This window comes from Brienomyrus brachyistius, chromosome 17, assembly GCF_023856365.1.
Source record: "Brienomyrus brachyistius isolate T26 chromosome 17, BBRACH_0.4, whole genome shotgun sequence".
Classification (NCBI taxonomy): Eukaryota; Metazoa; Chordata; class Actinopteri; order Osteoglossiformes; family Mormyridae; genus Brienomyrus; species Brienomyrus brachyistius.
In genome coordinates, this window is record NC_064549.1 from 8,940,919 (window position 1) to 8,962,205 (window position 21,287).

General features: G+C 47.3%; 1 protein-coding gene across 2 annotated transcripts in view; it reads right to left on the reverse strand.

The window, feature by feature from the left end:
* Positions 1-3,023: 3,023 nt before the first annotated feature.
* The window catches only part of dpf1 (double PHD fingers 1), a 28,984-nt gene continuing 10,720 nt past the window's right edge, over positions 3,024-21,287 (reverse strand). The window contains exons 3-12 of one of the 2 annotated variants that reach the window (XM_048981067.1): positions 21,117-21,277; positions 20,281-20,388; positions 20,047-20,174; positions 18,343-18,432; positions 15,452-15,530; positions 14,858-14,989; positions 6,911-7,030; positions 5,917-6,029; positions 4,067-4,148; positions 3,024-3,624 (exon numbers count right to left, since the gene is read on the reverse strand). In XM_048981067.1, the coding sequence (XP_048837024.1) occupies positions 3,554-3,624; positions 4,067-4,148; positions 5,917-6,029; positions 6,911-7,030; positions 14,858-14,989; positions 15,452-15,530; positions 18,343-18,432; positions 20,047-20,174; positions 20,281-20,388; positions 21,117-21,277 (1,084 nt within the window). In that variant the 3' untranslated portion in view covers positions 3,024-3,553. Of the gene's footprint in view, positions 3,625-4,066; positions 4,149-5,916; positions 6,030-6,910; positions 7,031-14,857; positions 14,990-15,451; positions 15,531-18,342; positions 18,457-20,046; positions 20,175-20,280; positions 20,389-21,116; positions 21,278-21,287 lie in introns of both variants that reach the window. The other variant, XM_048981069.1, reaches the window with a different exon arrangement.

Sequence of the window (21,287 nt, forward strand, 5' to 3'; positions counted from 1 at the left end):
TTTTTTTTTTCTTAAAAAAAGTGCAAGCAAGATCACAGCACAATAATTTACAATAAGACTGTCCCCATCCTTGCTGGGGACTGAGCACATTCTCCTGGCATCCCACCCTCCCACGAGACCCATATCTGAGAACTGGGAGGAGCGAGAAAATTCGAGAGAAAGGGAAAGGGGGTCCTGATTGCATCATAGGAAAAGTCGAATCAAGCGCCAGGACCACACCCTCACTTCAGGGTGTTTCTCCAGCAGCCACAGGTAGAATCCTGCAGCGATCTGTACCCTGGGATCTCACGACACCGTCCTTTGTCCTGCCCATCCCCATGTCCTCCCTTTAGCCTTCATCGAGTTCATCTTCACCCCGCCCATCAGAATCCCTCATTAGTGACATTCACGTTAGAAGTTCAAAAAAAAATCAATCTGTCAGATGACATGTTCGGCCACATATATTAAAAATAAATGCTGGTTCAAGAAATCCATGGGAAAAAAATAAACAATAAGGACATGAAAGACCAGCTCTCGGAGATCAAATTCAACCCAATGTCGTCTCATGAAAAAATCAAGAGAGGAGAAATTCTTTGGCTCTCCTGGGCTTCTCCAGTCTTCCAGTCACATTATTCAGGGTTTGTGTTTGTATTTCCTTCCGTCTCTCCATCTTAATGCCAAAATCCATGGCGTTGGAAACCACCCATAAAGGATCTCAAAGAGGTTGTCGACAGTATAGATAATGTACATTATATACGTTACAGTTTCAAGAAAGAGTTTCAACAAGTAGTTACTGACCAGTGGCTGGTGATTGAGGGGGTATCAGTAAAGGGAAGCGAAAAGTATCTAGCATTTAGCACAAGTGTCATTTCTATAGTGATGTTGATCACTATAGAAGCAGGTCCAACTGTCTTACAGACAGGTGAGCCAGAGTAAATGTATGAAATTCTTTGTCCACCCCAGCTCTGCCTCCTGATACAATAGAAACTGCAGGGGTTTGAGTCAGCCCACACACACACACACATATAAACCAAACACGCACACCAGGAGCCCCCTGCTGGACAGTCCCAGGGGGTGTATGGTTAAAACATTCCTACTGAGGCACTACTCAAAAGCAGGAGCGTGCCTGCCTTCAGTCCATACAGCATGCATTATCTGCGCGCGGCCCAAATGTTACAGGCTGGGAAGATGTACTGAACTACGCGCTTCTGGCAGGACGAAATCCAGTGGGCAGAGGAGCTGCGTTCATCTGGCGAGACTGAGGTGCGTAGGGAGCGGCACAGCAGGGTAATAAGGGACAGCAAAGTACCATTAATCCCCCCCCCCAATTAATGATTCTCATTCTGCTTTTTTTCTCCAAACTTAACTCCTCCTCAAATCCATTCCTATTCTCACTGTCTTAGATATTCAGCATTGGCTCTGAAAGAAAGTAAAGGGGGTTTGGGCAGTATTCTGGTAATTTGGTATACTGCGGTATTTTGAATTCCAAATGGCAAATTTCATAGGTAAGATTTCAAAATACCATAATCGTGCTGCTTTTAAATATACCGTCAAAGTACGGTACATTGCGGTATACCGTCTGGACCATGTGACGGTAAGAAAAATGAGATTCCTCCCAAGCCTAATGGCGGGTGACTTTTTGTCGTGGCACAGAACGATGCTGCGTTTTCTGCGCTTCTCCTCATTCCCCCGTAAAGCTAAACCAAAGCACTTCACCATCAACAAGCAGGTCACCTCTTTGGACAGTACAAACACCAGTGCTGGAGGAAAACAAACAAGAAAGAAGATCTTGAGAAAGGTTACAAGAAAGAATGGGACTTTGGGTCAGAGACAAACTCGTTCTGCCGCCAGCTCGCAAACACACGCTGGCTCGCCAAAAATACTTTATGTAACACGTTTTAATTAAATGTCCTAGCACACAAAACAGCCTGACAGATAGCACTGAGCTCATCCTACAGTCACCATCATTACTCTTTTATACAAAAAAATAAGTATCTCTTCAAGAAGAAAGTCGCAGGAGCTTAAACGAGACTTCGGTCGTGCCCTGTCTGCCAAAAAACCAGAATCAGTTGTGGCAATACCGTTAAAAATTAAATGAATGGAATAAAGAAAAATTTATTCTAAAATTCCGATTCCTTCGGAAGTCCCCCCCCCCCCCCCCCCCCCCACAGTTCCCACTAAGCACCTGGTCAACTATAGTTGCGCTTTTCCACAAAAATGTTTAAATGCACACAGAGATCTGAACCTCTCTGGGGCGAGTTACAAACACATTATTGCAAATTAAGTGTGCTTTTTTTCCTTATTTTATCCATAAAATGTTTTTAATAACACCTAACACCATGCAAAGAAAAACAAAAAATGGGAAAAAAATATCCATTTGGGCTGTTTTTAAAACAAGGCCCGATAGATTAAAAATCTGCATTGTTCCCATATTTACAAACACACCTTCGCATACACACAAAAGTGAAAGCATTATCAAGTCCCATTCAACTCACAGCAATCCGATATTGGCTTCTTTTTTTTCTTTAACAAGGCTTAAAGTACAGTATATCAGAGTCTCCTTGAAATCTTGACACAGAGGAGTTGGGTGTTTGCAGGAGCTCGATCTCCCTTTGGGGCGTTCACCTGCTACCTTGGGTTCCCGTATCGGACACAAGGTGTAAGGATCTCAAAGACGTGGCTGGGGAGGGAATGAGCCGGCCAGACGTGGGCTGGCACTTGTGACTGTACCCGCCGACCGGGCGGAGGGTCACAGACCATTTGGATTTTTGCGGCTCGTCTTCCGGATGGGACCGACAAGTCTTGAGTCTGAATCCATTCGGAACCGAGCCTCGACTTCCTCCCACAGCTGCGCGCCGCTAATCCGCAAGGGAGGGGCCATGCTCATTTCTCCACAGCTACGGGGCACTGGCGGGAGGGGGGGGGTGCAGACGGCGGAGGCGGGGGGCTCGTCTGACGGCCGCCGGAGTCAGCCATGAGCAGGTCAGGGGGCCGCATCCTGCACACGTCTGCCGCCCCCCTGCTCATCCCCCCCCACCCCGGCACCAAGGTTACGTGAAGAGAGCCGACATGGGAGCAAACGTAGCCCTTCAGAGCACAACTAGAGGACACTCCGGGCAGAAGGGTCCACTCGAGTGCCCTTTTGTGTCTGGTGTTAAACGGCTGCTCGGCTAATGGAGTGAAGGGGGCAAGTAAGCGTTGGTATTGAGCTCGTTTGGCTTCATTAATACATCACGATGGAAAAGGAGCATAAAAATAATAATAATAATAAAAAGTTAGCTCCCGGCACCATCCTGAAACCGCTCCTGCTGACCACAGAGGGGAGGAGAGATGGAAGAGAGCGGCGTGCCCATGCTGCGGAAGCGGTCAGGCACCTGGGCGAGCAGTGCATTCTGAGTCGGGGCACAAGCGAGGAGGGGGTGGAGGCTGGTGGGCATCGACCCACTGGGGAAAGATCTGGGAGGATTCTGCCCGTGGTTTGGGCCTGCCGGTTAGGGAGTGAGCCTGAGAGGGTGAGGTGGGTGGAGCTAGGCAGGGAGGGGGGTGGAGCAAGGGGAGGTGCAGTGGGCGTGGCTTAGGTAAGGGTGATGTAGGCTGACGCCTTCTCCTTCAACTGCCGCAGACACAGGTGGCAACTCCAGCTCCCTAGACGGAAAAGAAAGCCAACAGGATCTCAGCATAATTCCCATTAACCAATAAGAAGACTTCAATGATTTTGAGAGGCATGGCTATTCACTGCGTTGTAATTATGAACTGCGTGCATGGCGTCGCGTGAGGAGACGACAAAGATATCGAATATGCAAGGTTGTAGCCAGGGGTGTCAGAGGAACGTGGAGATTCAGAGGGCCTGGCACTTGGGAGGGGCTCTCCTTTACATAAAATTACACATAAAATTGGAAGGGGGGGGGCAGAATTTCTAAGTAATGTCCCTGGTTGTATCTTACTAGAAGATTAAAAGTTTAACGTAAGAAATTGTGGGTACGAGGTTAATGTGCGTTGAATGTAATTGACGTGAAAAGCATGAGCTCCAGGTGGCCTTTCCAAAGCCCCCCCACCCCACCCCCAGCACCTGAGGGCTGCTACCTACCCTCTGGAGGTTCGGCCATGGGGGGGCTGAGGCAGTACATGTGGTACCCTCTGTCACAATCATCGCAGAACAGCAGCTGATCCTGCAGACAAAGGAGCACAGGTAAGCGGGAACAGTGGAGAGGTAATATTCACAGCTGTAGGACTGAAAACTGGCAAGGCAAGTGTGCGCGCATATGTAAGGAGAGGGGACAGCACCGCTTCTATATAATTATTATCTAAAAACAGACAGACTGAAGAGACACAGTAACCCTAAATGGTCACATATGCAAAGTGGCAGAGGACAGCAGGCTGTAGTATGAACCCCAGTGGCGGTGTTTAACACCGTAGCTTAATCTAAACACTTATGTACAGCCTGCTGAGTGTGTTCCCAAATTTCACAAGTATTCATTTCAAAGTTCAAGCTACCTAACAGTTACACAATTTTCAGCAGAGGTTATATTCAGTAAGTTGGTAAAACCCTTTCTTTAAAATTAACTACCCCAAAACGAGTTTCATATAATTTAGTTAATATCACCCATCAATGAGCCACCTTTCCATAGCCATATTCATTACACTGTGATCAGAACTGTTTCGTTTCTTGTTTGTGTTAAATATCTGTTGATCTATAGAGAGTAACTTAAGCACTCTGCAAATCACCAGCTAATTTCCTGTTCCTCCTTATCAATGTTTTCTATTAGAGTTCTCAGATTGCGAAGTTATGTCATGGATAAACCATTTTCTTGCTGTAAAACTTTCCTATATATTTATGGAGCTATATAAAGGCATAATGTAGCTAGTATGATAAACTGGGGCAAAAATCAGAGGCAAAAATGGTCATGATTTGTAAAATAAGCCCCCATTTGCATGTTTACAATTATAATGAACATTGTAAACATTGTAACAAACATTATTTTTTAATGCATTTATCGTCATCATCATCCTATTTTGCTGGGGTTCTGTGCTTTTCCGTTTACTGGAAATCCATGTCTAAATCTGTAAATATTCTTTGTCAGCTCCAGCATACTCTGCAAAAACATGTGCTGCCGGGGCCTGCCACTGAACTCACACTGGAGGTGTTAAGGCTGCCTGGGCCTGCCACTGAACTCACACTAGAGGTGTTAAGGCTACCGGGGCCTGCCACTGAACTCACACTGGAGGTGTTAAGGCTACCGGGGCCTGCCACTGAACTCACAGTGGTGGTGTTAAGGCTGCCGGGGCCTGCCACTGAACACACACCGGTGGTGTTAAGGCTGCCAGGCCTGCCACTGAACTCACACTGGAGGTGTTAAGGCTGCTGGGGCCAGCCACTGAACTCACACTGGAGGTGTTAAGGCTGCCGGGACCTGCCATTGAACTCACACTGGAGGTGTTAAGGCTGCTGGGGCCTGCCACTGAACACACACTGGCGGTGTTAAGGCTGCTGGGCCTGCCACTGAACTCACACTGGAGGTGTTAAGGCTGCTGGGGCCAGCCACTGAACTCACACTGGAGGTGTTAAGGCTGCCGGAACCTGCCATTGAACTCACACTGGAGGTGTTAAGGCTGCCGGGGCCTGCCACTGAACTCATACTGCGGTGTTAAGGCTGCCGGGGCCTACCACTGAACTCACACTGGCGGTGTTAAGGCTGCTGGAAGCTCCTACTCCAGTGACATTAAAAAGGGGGGGGGTCACAGGACCTGATCCTACCCATGGTGACAGAAGTCGTTATTTTTTTATGATTCATTAAACATAAGTCAAGCGAGTACTTCTAATTCAAAAGAATGTCTTTATTATTTGGATGATGTCATTGCTATGAAGTATACACAGGGCATTGGAGAATGGGCCCAAATGGACGGTCAGGCAGGGCGGTTTGGCGGGATGATGCTCACGTCGTTCTCCGAGGTGCCGCACAGGCTGCAGGACTTGCACTCGATGCACTGCCAGCGGTAGGTCCTCACAGCAGCCGTCATGTTAACCGTGAACTGCAGGCACGACGGGTGGCCTGGGTGGACAAGGCATGCACATGCGCTCAAGGATGACATCACCACCGTCATCGCAATCATCACCAGCACGGTTATCGTAATCATCAGCCACCATCATCGCCACCACCACCGTCATCACAGTCATCAGAATCATGACAATCATCACGCATCATCGCAATCATCATCAAAGATCATCATCATCACCACCATCATCATCAAAAATCATCATCATCATAAGCACCACCGTCAACCATAATCATTAACATCACCACCACTGTCGTCACAATCACTGTCATCATAATCATCATCGTCACCACAACCAACATCACCATCATCATAATCATCATCGCCACAGGCACCGTAAGCACCACTGTCATCACAATCATTAACATCACAACCATTGTCATCACAATCGCTGTCATTATAATCAACATCATCACCATCATTATAATCATCAACATTATCACCACAGTCATCGTAAGCACCACCGTCACCATAGTCATTAACATCATAGTCATCACCATCGCTTCTTCAGAATGGCTGTCATACCAACCTGGTCATCATCTTTATAGCCAGGACTTCTAATTATCACACTCTCATTATCATAGATGGTCATGCTAATGCATTGAATGTTACACAGTATCACTTAATTCTTCAGTCTGGGGTTCATTTTGATCTGTTTCAGTGATAATCCGATCTCTCTATGCCAAGACTCAGCTGAGGTGTTTAGTGACATCGGGACTCTGGGAGTTTGGCCCCAACAAGATCTGAAAACCAGTTAATTTGCAGTTTTTTCCCCCCATTTCCAGTCCTGACTGTTCAACTGCCTCGTTGGGTCTCGATGAATGGCCACGATTGCTGGGGGGCCCCGGCCCCACGCAGCCTCCCCACCCGGCCGTACCCGATCGTCCGCAGTCGGCGCAGGAGATAAGGTCCTCGGGACAGCCCGTCTTCTTGGAGCCGCCCAGGCAGAAGTCGCAGTAGCCGTTGGGGATGACGGAGCCATCGCGGGGCTTCTTGGCTGAAACGGGAGCGAGGGGGGGGGACTGGTGAGTGCCAGAGCGAGAGCACTCATGTGGGAGGGGCTTGGCTGTGGCGCCGCGTCCCTGGGCCAGCGAATCGCAAGTCCTCTGGACAGAACTGCCTTGAAAATGGTTTCTTTCCATTTCCATCAGCGCAGAACACTTGTACTTCAGCTGTAACCAGAGGTGTGATATGGAAAGGAGGTGGGCACACTTTGGATAGAGTGGGGGCGGGGTGGGGGTGGGGTGGGGGCGGGGGTGGGGGCATCCTCAGCACAGGATTGCCTGTGCAGCTCAAACACCAAACCCAACCAGCAGCAGGAACTCTGGGTGGCCGAAACACAACATGAAATCAGGCAGTTAAAGAGGAAAGGAGGACTTGAGGAGGAGGAGAGATGTGCCAAGGCAGACCAGAGAGAGACGTAGGGGGGAGTGAAAAGTGTGAAGCAGAGATGGGGAGAGAGAGAGAGAGAGAGAGAGAGAGAGAGAGAAAGAGAGAGAGAGAGAGAGATGACCGCCTGGAGATGCAGTGCCTACTGCACAGGGCTTTCCCCGTCCCATATGTATGTTTTGGAACAGCAAGCAGCGCCGTCCCATGGAACCTGGCAGCGTGGGACTCGCCTCCAGCAGAGTGTGGGGGAGGGCGGGGGAGTGGGGGGGTCACTGGCTCCGTCACTGGCTGGCATACCCTAAGGCTGCTTTTATATTGTCACAGGGATCAAGACAAAGGCAGACTTTCTGCGCCTGGGAGACAAACAGGCCCAAGGTGGGACTCATTACGTGGCGAGATTCCCGGTCTGCGGTTTGCTACGTTTTCTACCGCATGAAGTATAATCACAGTCCATGAGTAATTACCCAGGTCTGCTTATTGACACAGGCTACATGTTCCCAGATTTATTGCACTAAAGTATAAAGCAAATGCATACCTATGCACCTATCCAAACACAGCACAGCAAACTCACACACTATATAACTATACTATACCACTACTTAATTACTATACTATACGTAACTATATCTGCACTACACACATAAACCTGTCCACCATCCAATCTCTTTAAATCAATTAAAACACAGACACACCCAAAGCTGCATACAATTCTGCCTACACCACCGTATGTATTCTATTAAAACAGGCCCAATTTCATTTATAGAGCAATTTCATCCAAATCACTAAAACACCTACATACACAATGCCACTGACACACAGATCTGTCCGAAACATTAAAGCACACAGACACACGCACCCACATACGTGTCCGCTGTGTGGTGGCGTAATCAGGCCCGGTCTGCTGTGTCATTTGGAAAGCTCGGGGCCTGAAGTGGTTATTAATCCTGCTCTCAGTGGATTGTGACAGCGATGGGGGGATGGGGTGCGTGGGGGGGGGGGGGGGGGGGGATGCCGGGGGAGATTGTTTTCTCTAGAGGGGCTGCTCTATAATCCCTGAAGAAATACAGAAAAAACACACACACCCCCCCCCCCCACTTATTCAGTGGTGGATAGACGCTGTCCGTGGTACTGTACAGTCCTCTGCAGACAACGCAGAGTCTCACATTCAGAGTAGTATAAATATCTTCATGCAATGCATACAAGGCAATCCAATCATATATAAGATGTGCGAGCTAATTATATGCAGTAGACAAGAGAGGAAGAATCAGATTGCAGTGTGTTTGTGACGCACTATGTATTATACATGGCTCATAAATAAGGTTTGAGTACAATACCATTCATTACAAGAACATAAGAAACAGTAACACAATGGGAGTAATTCATACTCAGTAATTCATACTCAATATACTCAACAGAAATGAGGCTGTAGCTTCGTTTTCCTGGCCTTTAACCCAGGAAAGAGAGCCGGATCATTTGGAAACTGTGGGATCGTTTAAGATCTCCACAAAGCAAGTGGGTAAACGAGCTGGATATGGTTGGAAAGGGGGGAGGCGGGGGGGCAGCTGACTGGAGGAATGATGCGGCAGACCGCAGTGTGACAAACCGCGAGATCATTTCGGTTAAAACGAGGAGCGGCGTCCGAAAAGAGCACGGCGCAGCGAAAATCCCACATCCGCAAAACCGCGAGGCTGCGGAAACGCAGATACTCACTCCCAGCTTTCTCACTGGTTTTATTTAGTCTCCCTCTCACCAAACTGCTTTGGCATCCCTGGAGGGGGCGTGGGGGTGATGCTGAAACACCCCATGTATTTTTTCCCAGGTCTTTCAATCGTCGTGTCTTCCCAGCCGAACCTCGGGGTCCCGGTATACCGCGTAGAGATAATAGGGCGGCCATGTTACATTGGCATCCCCAGACGGGTCTGAGGTGAGACTTCCTGCGGCTCTCTTTGATTGACAGAAAGATATGCGAATGAGTGTCTGAGGGCGGGGCCTACAGGTCCTGCGGTGCCTCGCTGACAGGTCTTTCATCTGTCCCTTCCCAAACTGAGACCACCACCCCCCCCCCCCAGCCTTAGGAATGGGGGCCCTCATCACCACAGAATAGAACATCTCCAAGTGAGGAGGTGAGCAGGGAGGCTGGAAAGAATGAGAAAGGACCTCCACGGCGGTTGAGGGTAAACAGTAACCCCCCCCCCTTCCCTCAGTACGTCTCCACCCCCTCCCCCAGATCCCTGAAACACCCTTCCAATTACTGAGAGAATATAATCAGAACCCCACACTTCACTGCTTTCAAGTGTGTCTTGGGTCTACAGGGAATATGGGGAGAGTGTACAAACCCCCCCCCCCCCCAAGAAACCCTGTGCTTTTTCACAGCTTCTCACCTACCACACTTGTGGCCTCTTGCACCAGCATACTGATAAACTCATGACTGACTGAAAACTGTAAACTTTAGCGGAAATCTCCCTGCAACCCGGGAGCCCTGACTCTCCCACGCATCCGGACCGTCCCAAAGGCGCTCGGGGAGTCTGCCGGAGAGCCGCCGCCCACCCGCCATGCACAAGCAGCGGCGAGGAGATTCACAGCGGACTGTCGGCGCGTCCCGGGAGGTCACTGCACGCGCGGACGCAGCGTGAATGCGAAGGGGAGGAGCCAGACGTGCAGCGCCCTTAAACGGCTCAGCGCCAGACGGCGAGTCGGGGCAGCGGAGTGTGAACACGCACGTTCGGCACTGCTGTCACCCAGCTGCCTAATAAACGGAGCATGGCGCAAAACATACTGATTTACGGCTTCTCCATATCCTACAACAACCGATACGAGGTACCCGCAGCAGCACTCACACCCAGACGGCGACACACGTGCACTCCAAAGCACACCTTCCCACCTCTGGCCTGACTTTACAAAGGAGAGTATAGTATTGGATAGTATCGGAAAACATTTATCCATTCATAAACTACAACTTCCATCACAGATTTTAAAAGGCGATGCATTTTTCATATTTTCAAAATATTTATAACACGTACCAGGCATTTCACATCTTCCCTCCATGACTGCTTTTATTATTTATGGAGTGCAACTGTCCTACTTAAATGCCATTTTGTAGTTGAATGTACAGACATGAATTTCATAACAAGTAACATAACTAGTAACACCTCTGCAACGCCGATTTCAATCAAAACTGAAATATTGACTAGATCATGAATTGACTAATGTCTATTCCCGCTGACCTAGCTTATAATACTCTATTTTTCCTTCTTCGATGTCTGTTGCCAGAGCACAACTGTAGTCTTATGCAAAAAGTTCCTTTTCCCATTGTTTAGAACATGAAAAAATATAAGTATTGATACTCCTAAATATTATTTTTATATTTTATAATATTATTATATTATATTCAACATTGCCCATTAAAAATAAACATTTAAATCTGCTCTACTGTAAATCTCTTTTTCAGTAAAAAGAAAAACCTTACAAAGGGCTAGAAAGTATAAACCCGGATGTGCCTGATGTATGTAAATATTTTCAGAACTGTTGTATCGTAAATACTGTTGTAGCTAAATATACTGTATGTTCATGATGTGGAATTTTTCAGATCGACATCTATAGTGTAACTTGTCGGAGGTTGACCATCACATTCAGGGATGGCCCTAAGAAACGGACAAGCCAAGAAGCACGGAAAACTGTACAACACAGAGAAGAAAGGTGCTACCATTAGCGTGTCTGTCAGACAAAATACTAGGAAAGTGGCCAGCTGCATATAGCATAAAAAAAGCACACAGGAGTTAAAAACTGCATGCAATAAATGCAAAGCAACTACCGGTGCAGGCAGGATTGTGCAGCCCAGACATGCACAAGGCGTTCCCAAAACACAGAGCACGCAGAGCGCCACTCGCATGCATGGAACCCCGGCCCGCCTCTGCTCTGACCACTCAGCAAGTTGTAAAAGGGAAGGCCTAGGCAGCACTGTGAGAAGCGACGGCGTGGAGGGAGGGGACCGGACGGCTACGCTGCATAATAAAACCTGATCGATGGATGCAGCATGTTCCGACTGACCTTCCCAGCCCACGCCAGGCTGCATTTAGGACTGAGGTCCTGTTAATAGCTTTAGTTCACCCGCTGACACACACACACACACACACACACACACAGCGCAATGCTGCACATGCACAATCACAAGCAGCACCCGCTGACACACACACACACACACACACACAGCGCAATGCTGCACATGCACAATCACAAACAGATCCCGCTTACACACACACACACACACACACACAGCGCAGTGCTGCACATGCACAATCACAAACAGATCCCGCTTACACACACACACACACACACACAGCGCAATGCTGCACATGCACAATCACAAACAGAACCCACTTACACACACACACACACACACACACACACACATACACACACACACAGCGCAATGCTGCACATGCACAAACACACACACTAGAATAATGCAAGTTCATAGCCACAATCACACACATACATAGACAGGAACACTACACATTCAAAATCTCAAAAAATGCCAACTCATACACACTAACTAATGCATCATCTGCACGGCCCCAGACACACACACACACACACCAGTACATACTCAACCCTACACAACTTAATACAAAATCCATGACTGATTTTCCTGTTAGACAAACGCAAAAAAAAAATTTAAATTGCATGGACTACTTGAAGATTCCCCTGGAGGACAAAAGTACATCAGCGTATACTGTGACAAAAGACAGAGAGGTTAAAAGATTATTTCTGTGTCTCTCACATGGTCAGAGAAAAATGTAATTAGTTTCGTTAAATCACAATTTAAAGCCTTCACCCACAATCCTGCAGTGCAGAGCTGCGAAGCTGCCTTGCACTGGCTCCGTGAGCCTGCACCGGTCCAGCTAAAGCGGCCAGTGAGATCACAGGCATGTGTGACCATTAAAAATAAAAAAAAGCTAAAAGTAATTTTACAGGAGCGAAGGTTTTCCGAAAGAGGTATTAAAAGGTGAGGAAGGTGACATCCTTGGACCAGAAAAACGTCAACCGGGATGAGCCAGGATCCCAGCATGTTTTAATGCCCATTTCAAACTGGGCACGGCAAAATATCACTCAGCTGCTTGTCTGTGGCAATACGAATGGTACATTAGAAGGAGATTTTAACTCCATCTATTTTCCTTTTTTCCCTTAGCTTTAATGAACCCCCCCCCCCAAAAAAAAACCTTGTACCCACCCTGCACCCTTCACTCCCCTCCCCCAACCTCCACTAACAAACACTCTTCCCCCTTCTGTGCTCAATGTACATAACAACATACACTTTAGGATGGGGGGGGGGGGGGGGGGGGTTGGGGGTGTGCTCGCTCATTGCCATGACAACGTGATTGCTAGGCAACAGCAATCTCTCTTCCTGCTTTGTTGCCGAGCAGCAGTGGCAGTGACAGCAGAGCGGCGAATGGTGCCATCGCACGCCTGATCGGGGCCTAGGAAGGCAAATATGGGCGGGTGGGATCCGGCAGAACAACACGGATGTGGGGGGGGGGGGAACACATGACAGAATAGGGATCCTTAAAAATGATGTGGGGAGCATAACGAGGTCTGGACTGCTCTCTCTAAAGCCCTGATGGGAGGCTTGTACCATTAAATGGGTCAGTTCTCATAAAGCTCTGGAAGAGTCCGAATGCATTTCACTTAGGAAACAAACGTCTCCATTGCCTTCTGCACCTTCTGACCCCCCCAGTTATCGCGAAAGGGGTCAGCTGTGCAAAACAGGATGACGTTACCGAAAAAGAAAAGCTAAAAACCAAAACCATCCCATCGATATCAAAACCATAAGGTACTGCGTTTACATCCTATGCGCAGCTGAGTGTAAAGACGGCGAATGAGACTGGCTGATTGGGAGTGATCTCTGCTGATTCCGCATCGCATGAAAATGAAAAAGAAAGAAAGAAAAAAAAACAAAACAAAACCCAGTGACCTTCACAGACCTAGACTGTGTGCCCCCCCCCCTCGCCCCCACACCACCCCTTTTCACCCACTGCTTGTCTGTCCATCTAGATAAAGGAGCGTCTGCGTCCACGTTCGGGCCTCCATAATGTGGCCCATCCAGGTCTGCGTGCCCCCCCCTCGTCCCCGCAAAACCAATTTCAGGTGCATGCAAGAAAGACAAGCTCTAAAGCAAACAGCCCCCACCCTGCACTGTATGAAAAACCAGAGGAACAGCCATGAATTTTAATGCGTCTCCCCGTTTCTGCCGCCATCCAATTTCAGCAACAGAAATAAGTTAATAGCAAAAACGAGGGAGAAAATAGATAAATAGCACCAAAAAAAATGAGAGAAAGAAGAAAATCTCATCTTCTGGTTGAATAATGCATCATTTTTCAAATAAAAAAACTGAGTGTGGGGGGGGGGGTGGGAGAGAGGGAAAGAGAGAGAGAGAGAGAGAGAGAGAGGGGAAGGGAGGGGTGGAGTAAAAATTAAATGAAAAGAGAAGAGAAAAAAAGTGAATTCCATCGAAAGCTGCACTTCAGTCGTTTGCAGTGGTCTGCGGAGTAGGCGTAGACTGCAGGACGAGGTGTGTCTAGACAGTAACTGTAGTCTATCTGCCTGCTTAATAACATATGAATAATGTACAGCTAAGACTGCATTATTAACGTTTTTTTATTAATATTTGCGGTGCAAGGAATCTCAATGCATACTGTATATATTTATTTATATATCTATATAAATATAGACACACACATCTGTCCATGTAAACAAACAAATGAGGATCAGAGGCATCCTTGTTTTCCATCTGCGCACACACACACACACAGCTTATCACTCTCCCAGCTCCATCTACTTCAGAATAACTGAGACAGTGCGATTCTTCATCCACGGTACAAAGAGACTTTGAAAACCACAGGCTCGACCGAATAATAAGGCGAGAATGTGCCCGGACGCGACAGACGGACACTCGGAGATCTGGAGTTTTCCGGCCGGGAGCTTCGTCGTGCTTCCTACCCATGCGTGTCCATGGAGCAGTGAGCTCATGGCTTCCTATAAACTCCTTCGGTATCGACCGGGATATGAAAGACGGTGAGGTTACTCCCCTATGCCAGGACCACGTCACACATCAGCCAGACGTGGATCTTACTCCACCTAGCACATCTGAATATCTAATAAGTGTGAATAAGAATTAAATTACTGCTTTCAGAAACAGTTCATGTGAAACGGAAATATATTGTTGATGTGTTAGCAATTTGGTAAGTAATACTCTTTTATAACGTGATCTGCCAGTGCCTATGGACCGGGTCTATCTCATATCAGGGCAGATATTAATCTGGGATTTAGAGATGAAATTTTGTCGAGAGCCTCTTAAGCACTGTGTAAGGGCGGTGTGCAGGGTATCACAGGAGGGCGAGATGCTAACGCAGTTTCAGGCCAAGGAGGAGGCACTTACGCTTGTGGTTGTTTTTACGCTGGAAAGGCAGGGTGTGGCGTTCCGAGTCCTCTTCGCCTTCCTCGTCCGCCAGGTGAGTGTGAGTGTAATGGTAGCTCAGGCCTGGCCGGTTCTTGTAGCGCTTTCCACAGACTGGGAGTGAAAGAGCGCAGAGAGACAGACAGAGAGGCAGACAGGCACGCAGTGGTTATAGCTGCAGAAACAGCAGACTGAAGACTAATGCTTCAGCAAATGGACATTCAGCTTAAAAAAAGCCATTCCGAGCTAAACAAAACTGAAATGTAAAAAAGCAAATTAAATGGCATTCGAATGGAACAACAAGTATTTTTATGCAGATTTCATAATCATATGAGACTTATTTTTATGCATGAATTTCACTGACCAGTTGTATGGAAAGTCCAAATTTTTAAACTTGCTTTCTAATTATTCACTAAAAGCCTCGCAACCTATTTATCGACCACAGAATATTAAGCCTCTGCGTTATGTGGCTGTGTGTACCAAATGCATGTGGTATTCGTCCAGTTTTTAGTGGCCTCTCAAGACAACAATAGCTAGAGAGATAGGGATGTTTGTTCCCGGTGCAGAGGCACTCACTGTCACAGACGTAGGGCTTGTCTCTGTCCTCCATGGAGGCTGGTTCCTGTCTTTTCCTCATCCCTCCAACTCCACAGGCCTGCAGAGAGATGCACACACGCTACAATCTTGACATTTGCAGAAGTTCGGCTCGGAGAACAGTCACAAATAGCAAACCTCACATCTAACCAAACAGTATAGTTGCATAATGTGCTCAAGTCTACAGTATGCACGACAGGAATAGCCCTCCCTTATATAAAAATTAAGGATTAATGTATAATGAGAATAGTACAGGGTTTGCCAAGGTGTGAAAATACAAAGACCAGAATCTACTGCTAGTAGATTCTGGTCACTTGGGCAGAGACTCCAGCTAGACTCGTTGCATAACTGTAGCTTTTTTAAAAAGTTGCATCACCCATCCAAGACATTGTCCTCTAGAAGGAGTTGTGCAAGCAAATTCACAAATATTATATTTGGTGGCTTCAGCACCCAACTGTGGACTAAGCACAGCAGTGTAATAACACACACAAATACTGAATTGCCCATATTTAACATAAAAGCAAGGGCAAAGCATGGAGATGAGTTTGGGGCTGGGTTTGTAAACAGCAGGTCACATGCCGGGAGATTAGAACAAAAAGAGCTGGACAAACTCGGACAGTTTGTTCTCTAATTTGAGGATGTGCCTTCAACTTCACGCCCAAACCTGCCGCAGGCAGGATTTCTGCCCCAGAAAGATGCAGCGATGTTTCTAAACGGTATCATGTTGCAGTCACAGAGTCATTCGATATTCGCCTAAAATGGATCCAGAGCGATACGAACCGAGCCCATGCTGACACGGTAGAAGATAGGAGGAGGAGAGGTCTTCGGTGGAAACATCCCCCTGAACTGGTTGAGCTCAAAACCTTACAATGTATCCAAAATCTGCTCAGATGCTAACAGCTAAATAGCAATTTATGCTAACTTACATCATCTTATACAGTTTATCACTCGAGGCTGTATCGTTAACATAAATACATGTGATCGTAAAGAGACAGTATAGGAACAAACGCACGCAGGTTAAGTTTCCTGAATCTTAATAAATTCAATGAAAGTGAGAGCTTTATACTAGCCTGCAGTTAATCCTGTGTCATCACAGTCCTCAGTTCACTTATTAAAGCATCTATTGGAATATTGATCGATTTGACCGAAAGACAAACACACTTAAGAATGATTCTCAGCCAGAGCAGCCCTGTGTGAGATGTGGTCTGGCGTTGGCTTGTGTTTTCGGAAGCTTTACTCTACGGCTCTTATCCTTGGCCGTATTCAGCATTATTACTCTCACTGTCCCGGCAGATACAGGGAAAATATTAATTTCATCACTTCACTCTCAGCTGAGGCCACGATATTTTTAAAGGTTCTTGATAGGTGGAAGGGTCGATTATGAAATTGTTAGGGGGGGGGGGGGATCTCAGTGGGTATCTGCTGAAATTAAAATGTGTTGAACAGATACTTTATGGACGTGCTACTCCTTACTGTAACGTGGATCACTGGGGCAGTCAAACAGACCACAGCCGGCTCTCACCCGACAGGTTTGGTCTGAGGAATTAACCGAAGCTCGTGTTTAAATGTATAGCTGTGGGTGCTTCAAATGACTTTAAAATCACTTGAGAGTTTTTGAGTGCCTCAAAATATTACCTGCGATTTTGTCGCTCTGACGACAAGGGAATTATTTTTTTTATTAAAAACACCATGAACACAACTTCTAAAAAGACACCAACTCAAATCCCTTAGGATGCAAGTTGGCTGGTTCGCTCAGCATTTCTCGATTCAGTTTGGAATGTATGAAGAAGCCATTTTGGGCTAGATTGCAACAGTCGCCCTGTGACAGCTTTATATATTTTTTCTTATTTATTCCATGTTGTACTGCTTGTTGCAAGGGTTAGGAAAGGGGGGGGGCGGTTTGGGGAGGTGGCTCAATTTTGAGTCAAAACTGCAGCCGGGCAGACATCTGTGGGAAGCACAAGTAGGACTGATAAGGAACAGCACTCCGTTTAAGCATCTGCATAAAGCCCCACATTGTCTCACTCCATCTCCCCTTGGCGAGAGTCTCTCTCATCCGTTTCCACGGCGTCAGCATTTAAAGCACAGCTTCCGAGGATTCGCACTTCCGCAGCCGTGCTCCGGCTGACAGGCGCCCCTTTCACATCGTTCCATTCAGGGCTTTTGGTCTCGCCTCTTTGCCTTTCCTTAGCACGGCAGGTTTGTGGACGAGAAAGGGTTAAAAAAAAAAAGGGGGGGGGGGGGCAATCCTACCGCTGTAAAGGATTAACCGTCACATCAAAATGATCATTTAGATTGCATGTAAATCCGCTACATGCTGATACCATTTCCGAATGGTGTTTTGGTATTTAATTAGGTGGTTACTTTTAATGTCCTGTAGGTTGCTATGGATTTAAATTATTTCCCTAAAATTAATGAAGTATTTTAAAAGAATTCTCTCATCCTTGTTTGTGGTTCGGTGCAGGCTTTTGTTAACTGAGGAAGGGGCAGGTTTATATACAGCACAAAGAAAATGGCGTCACCGAGATGGAAGAAATACCAGCGGTTTAATATATTCTACTCTCCACACGAAAGCTTCCAATTCAAAGAGAAACTAATATCTCCCACTTACGTCAGTGGATAGAAAAAAAGCGTGAGACCTCTGTCCGGGACGCATTTGGAAATACGCTGATGAACAAAGTTAATGTGATTCTTTTAAAAATATCTTTGGCCGGAATTCTGCTTAATGTGAATTAAAATTTGCTGCTTAATAAAATGTAGAGGAAGCCCCATGCGAGTCACGTGTCCTCTGGTGAGAGAGTTCTTGGAACAGCAGAAGCACCTGGAGACCACAATCGAATGCCCGCGGGAAAATGGGGGAAAGGCTGTCTTACCCGGCCTTTGGTGCGATTCTTACGTTTCGGTAAGTCGTCCTCCATCTCTTCCACGTCGAGCTCGTGTGGGAAATCTCCTACCAGCAGCTTCTGCAAGAGAGCAGAGGGAGCCCCCTTTCAGCAGGGGTTCCAAGACATGCTCTAACATAATGTAGGTTTAATATATATATATATAGAAATATAATTTACATCAAATTCATTTTTAAATATATAAAAAAAGAGAATAATATGCAAAATGTCCCTGACGTACAACCTAAGCGATTTACAATGATTCACTCATACCTGAGTGTTTTTGTTTTATTAAGTAAATTCATGAAAAAATTAATTTCGGTGGCCATACCCACAACGGCGTTACGTTACGGAGCGTGCACTGCGTGCCATGCAATAGTTGCCATGGGAATGTTCTGTACTGTATGGCAGTGAGACCATCCCAGCCTCACGCGTATCTCCCAGGCTCACACCTAAAAGTCAGTGCGATTATCCTGTTCTCACACATGCCCATTTTAACGTGCGACTTGTCTGTCAGGACGGACCCCAGTCATAAGTCGGGGACAATCTGTTTGTTTCAGAGATGCACCTGCGTGTCTGAAGTCCTCAGTTTGTTCACTGGGTGAAAGAACCGAATGTTCAGTTCTTTGGTTTGTTCAGTGACCGAAATGAATCCTTATAGAATGTTTCATCGTTAATCAGGTTCATCATAACCCTCCCTAAAACAGCGTCCGGACACTCTGCTTGTTTACAGCACCGCTAACCCCTCTACTCACGACAACAGCTCTCCTGGAATTATTTTCTTTTAATCCTAAGTGTCCCGTTGAGTAAAATGCGCAATCATATTGCCTTGCAGGCTGCAGTACATAATGGAGGGTGAACAAGATGTGAACGCTTTATATCCTCAGCCCTGAGTCCTCCTGTCTGGATATGACAGGATGAAAAGTGCAGCTTCAGTCTCTTGCCCATGAAAATGCCAAACCTCAGCATATGGGCCCTTATTTAAGATAACTGTCAGCCAATTGTGGATCGATGGGATTGTTGTCCTTTGCTGGGCAGGTGGAGATGAAACAGATGAGCAGAGAGGCCAGCATTCATATGCACACATACACAGAGACTACTCTGTGGCCAGGTTTGAGTACTCTGGCACTGCCGGGCGGCTGGTAGAGGACGGGCAGAGGGTGGGGTTACAATAATGTTCACATGGGGGCGGGGCTTAAAAATAAGGGGAAATGGAACAGAGCTGGACAGAGGAAGTGAGGGGAATCGTGGGAGGATGAGGGGACGGTTCCAGACTGGCTCCGCCCTTCCCCACTACCGTGACCATGAGTCACGCTGACCTTGGGAACAAGGGAGCAGGGTAGCGGGACACGCCTAGTGATTTTCCCACTTGCTCTGAACTGATCGGAAGTCAGTGGGGCCGGAAAGACAAGGAAGTGAGGGGGAGGAGATGAAAGGGAGGGACTCTGAGAAGCAGATGAGGAAATTCAGGAGACAGGAAAGGCTACGAGGAGCAGAGAATGGGAGCGCAAGGCCCTGCAGGAGGTGCCGCCTCACCTACCTATCTATACAAATAACTAACCCCATAAAGCAGAAACCCATAAATTCCAGTAGTCCAGTAGTGGCTGTACCACCATAAAGCATGTATCCATAGAAACATGAGGTTTGAGGTGTTAGAAGCTACGTCTTCGGTGTCCGTCGGTCGGTCGGTCTCACCTGGCACTCGCTCATGGGCTCCTCCTCCTTGGTCTCCACCTTCTTGTCCAGCGTCTCCGCGCTGAGCAGCGACTCCAGCACTGGTCCTTCAGGGACTCCGCCCTCTTTTTTTAAAGAAGCCTCATAGTCTAGCAAAAAAAAATAAAAAAATCAGGCCCAACCCATCACTACCCTTCAAGCATGTTTTCACGGCAGTAAAGAGAATCAATTCGGCCGTGCTGGGTCTTCTCTTACCGATCTTGAATTCAAATGGCCCAAGACGGGGGTCCTCTAAGATGTTTAGCCGTCTCTTCTTGCGCCAGCAGCGGGCAGGGTAGGTGTACAGCTGACCGGGAGCCAAACCTGGGCCGACCATTCAAACGTCAACTGAGATTGAACGTTAACCGGCCCGAAACCCACACCTCGGCCGTCTACGCGTTCCCAGGAAAAACGCCGACCACATTGTCCACTGTGACCAGGAGAAGGTCAATGGTCACTGGGAGCCGGAGTGAGAATTGGATCGCGTGCGGGTAATAGCACGAGAGAGCTGAAACAAAACAGCATGGACCGTAATGGACATCGCTTAGCCCTTAAAGGGCTCTGGGTCTAGCCTTTTATAGCCTAGTAGAATGCTTGATTCTGTCTGAAATGCTCTGAATGCTCAGATCAGCATTGGCCTTATAAAGTACCATTACATGACCCACAGCCTTATTCTGTAGCTGCAGAGACCAAAAACATCACGTTGTGTTCATTCGATTATCCCGAACAGATGCCGGTGTTATACTGCTGGAGAGAACAGAATGGCTGAAGACTGTGGAATAAGGCTTACCAAAAAGAAAAGCATATAAAAAAAAAAACAATCTAAATGTTAAATAATTCACAGAGGACCTAGCCACACTATCAAGCTCAAGTGAATCTTTTACTATGTCACCGGTCAGGCAGATGGCAAAGCAGCAAATCCGACAGGAAGTGAGCAAGTGTCAAAATCGGGGACTTTTATTTTTAATTGGATGACTGTCACAACGACGGAGGAGGACATCCCAGATACTGCAGCGACCGTCACAGATGCCAAGGCACATGCGGACCCCCACCTGGTCCGCGGTGAGTCTTCTCCATCCAGATGTAGCAGTTACTCTGGGCGACGCCCGTCTGAGAGTCCAGGAAGGGCAGCCTCATGGATCGCTCGGCGCACAGGCGGGCATTGTAGCTGCGGCAGTGCTCGATGGCTTCGCGGTAGAACTCCTCACCCAGGCTGCCGCAGA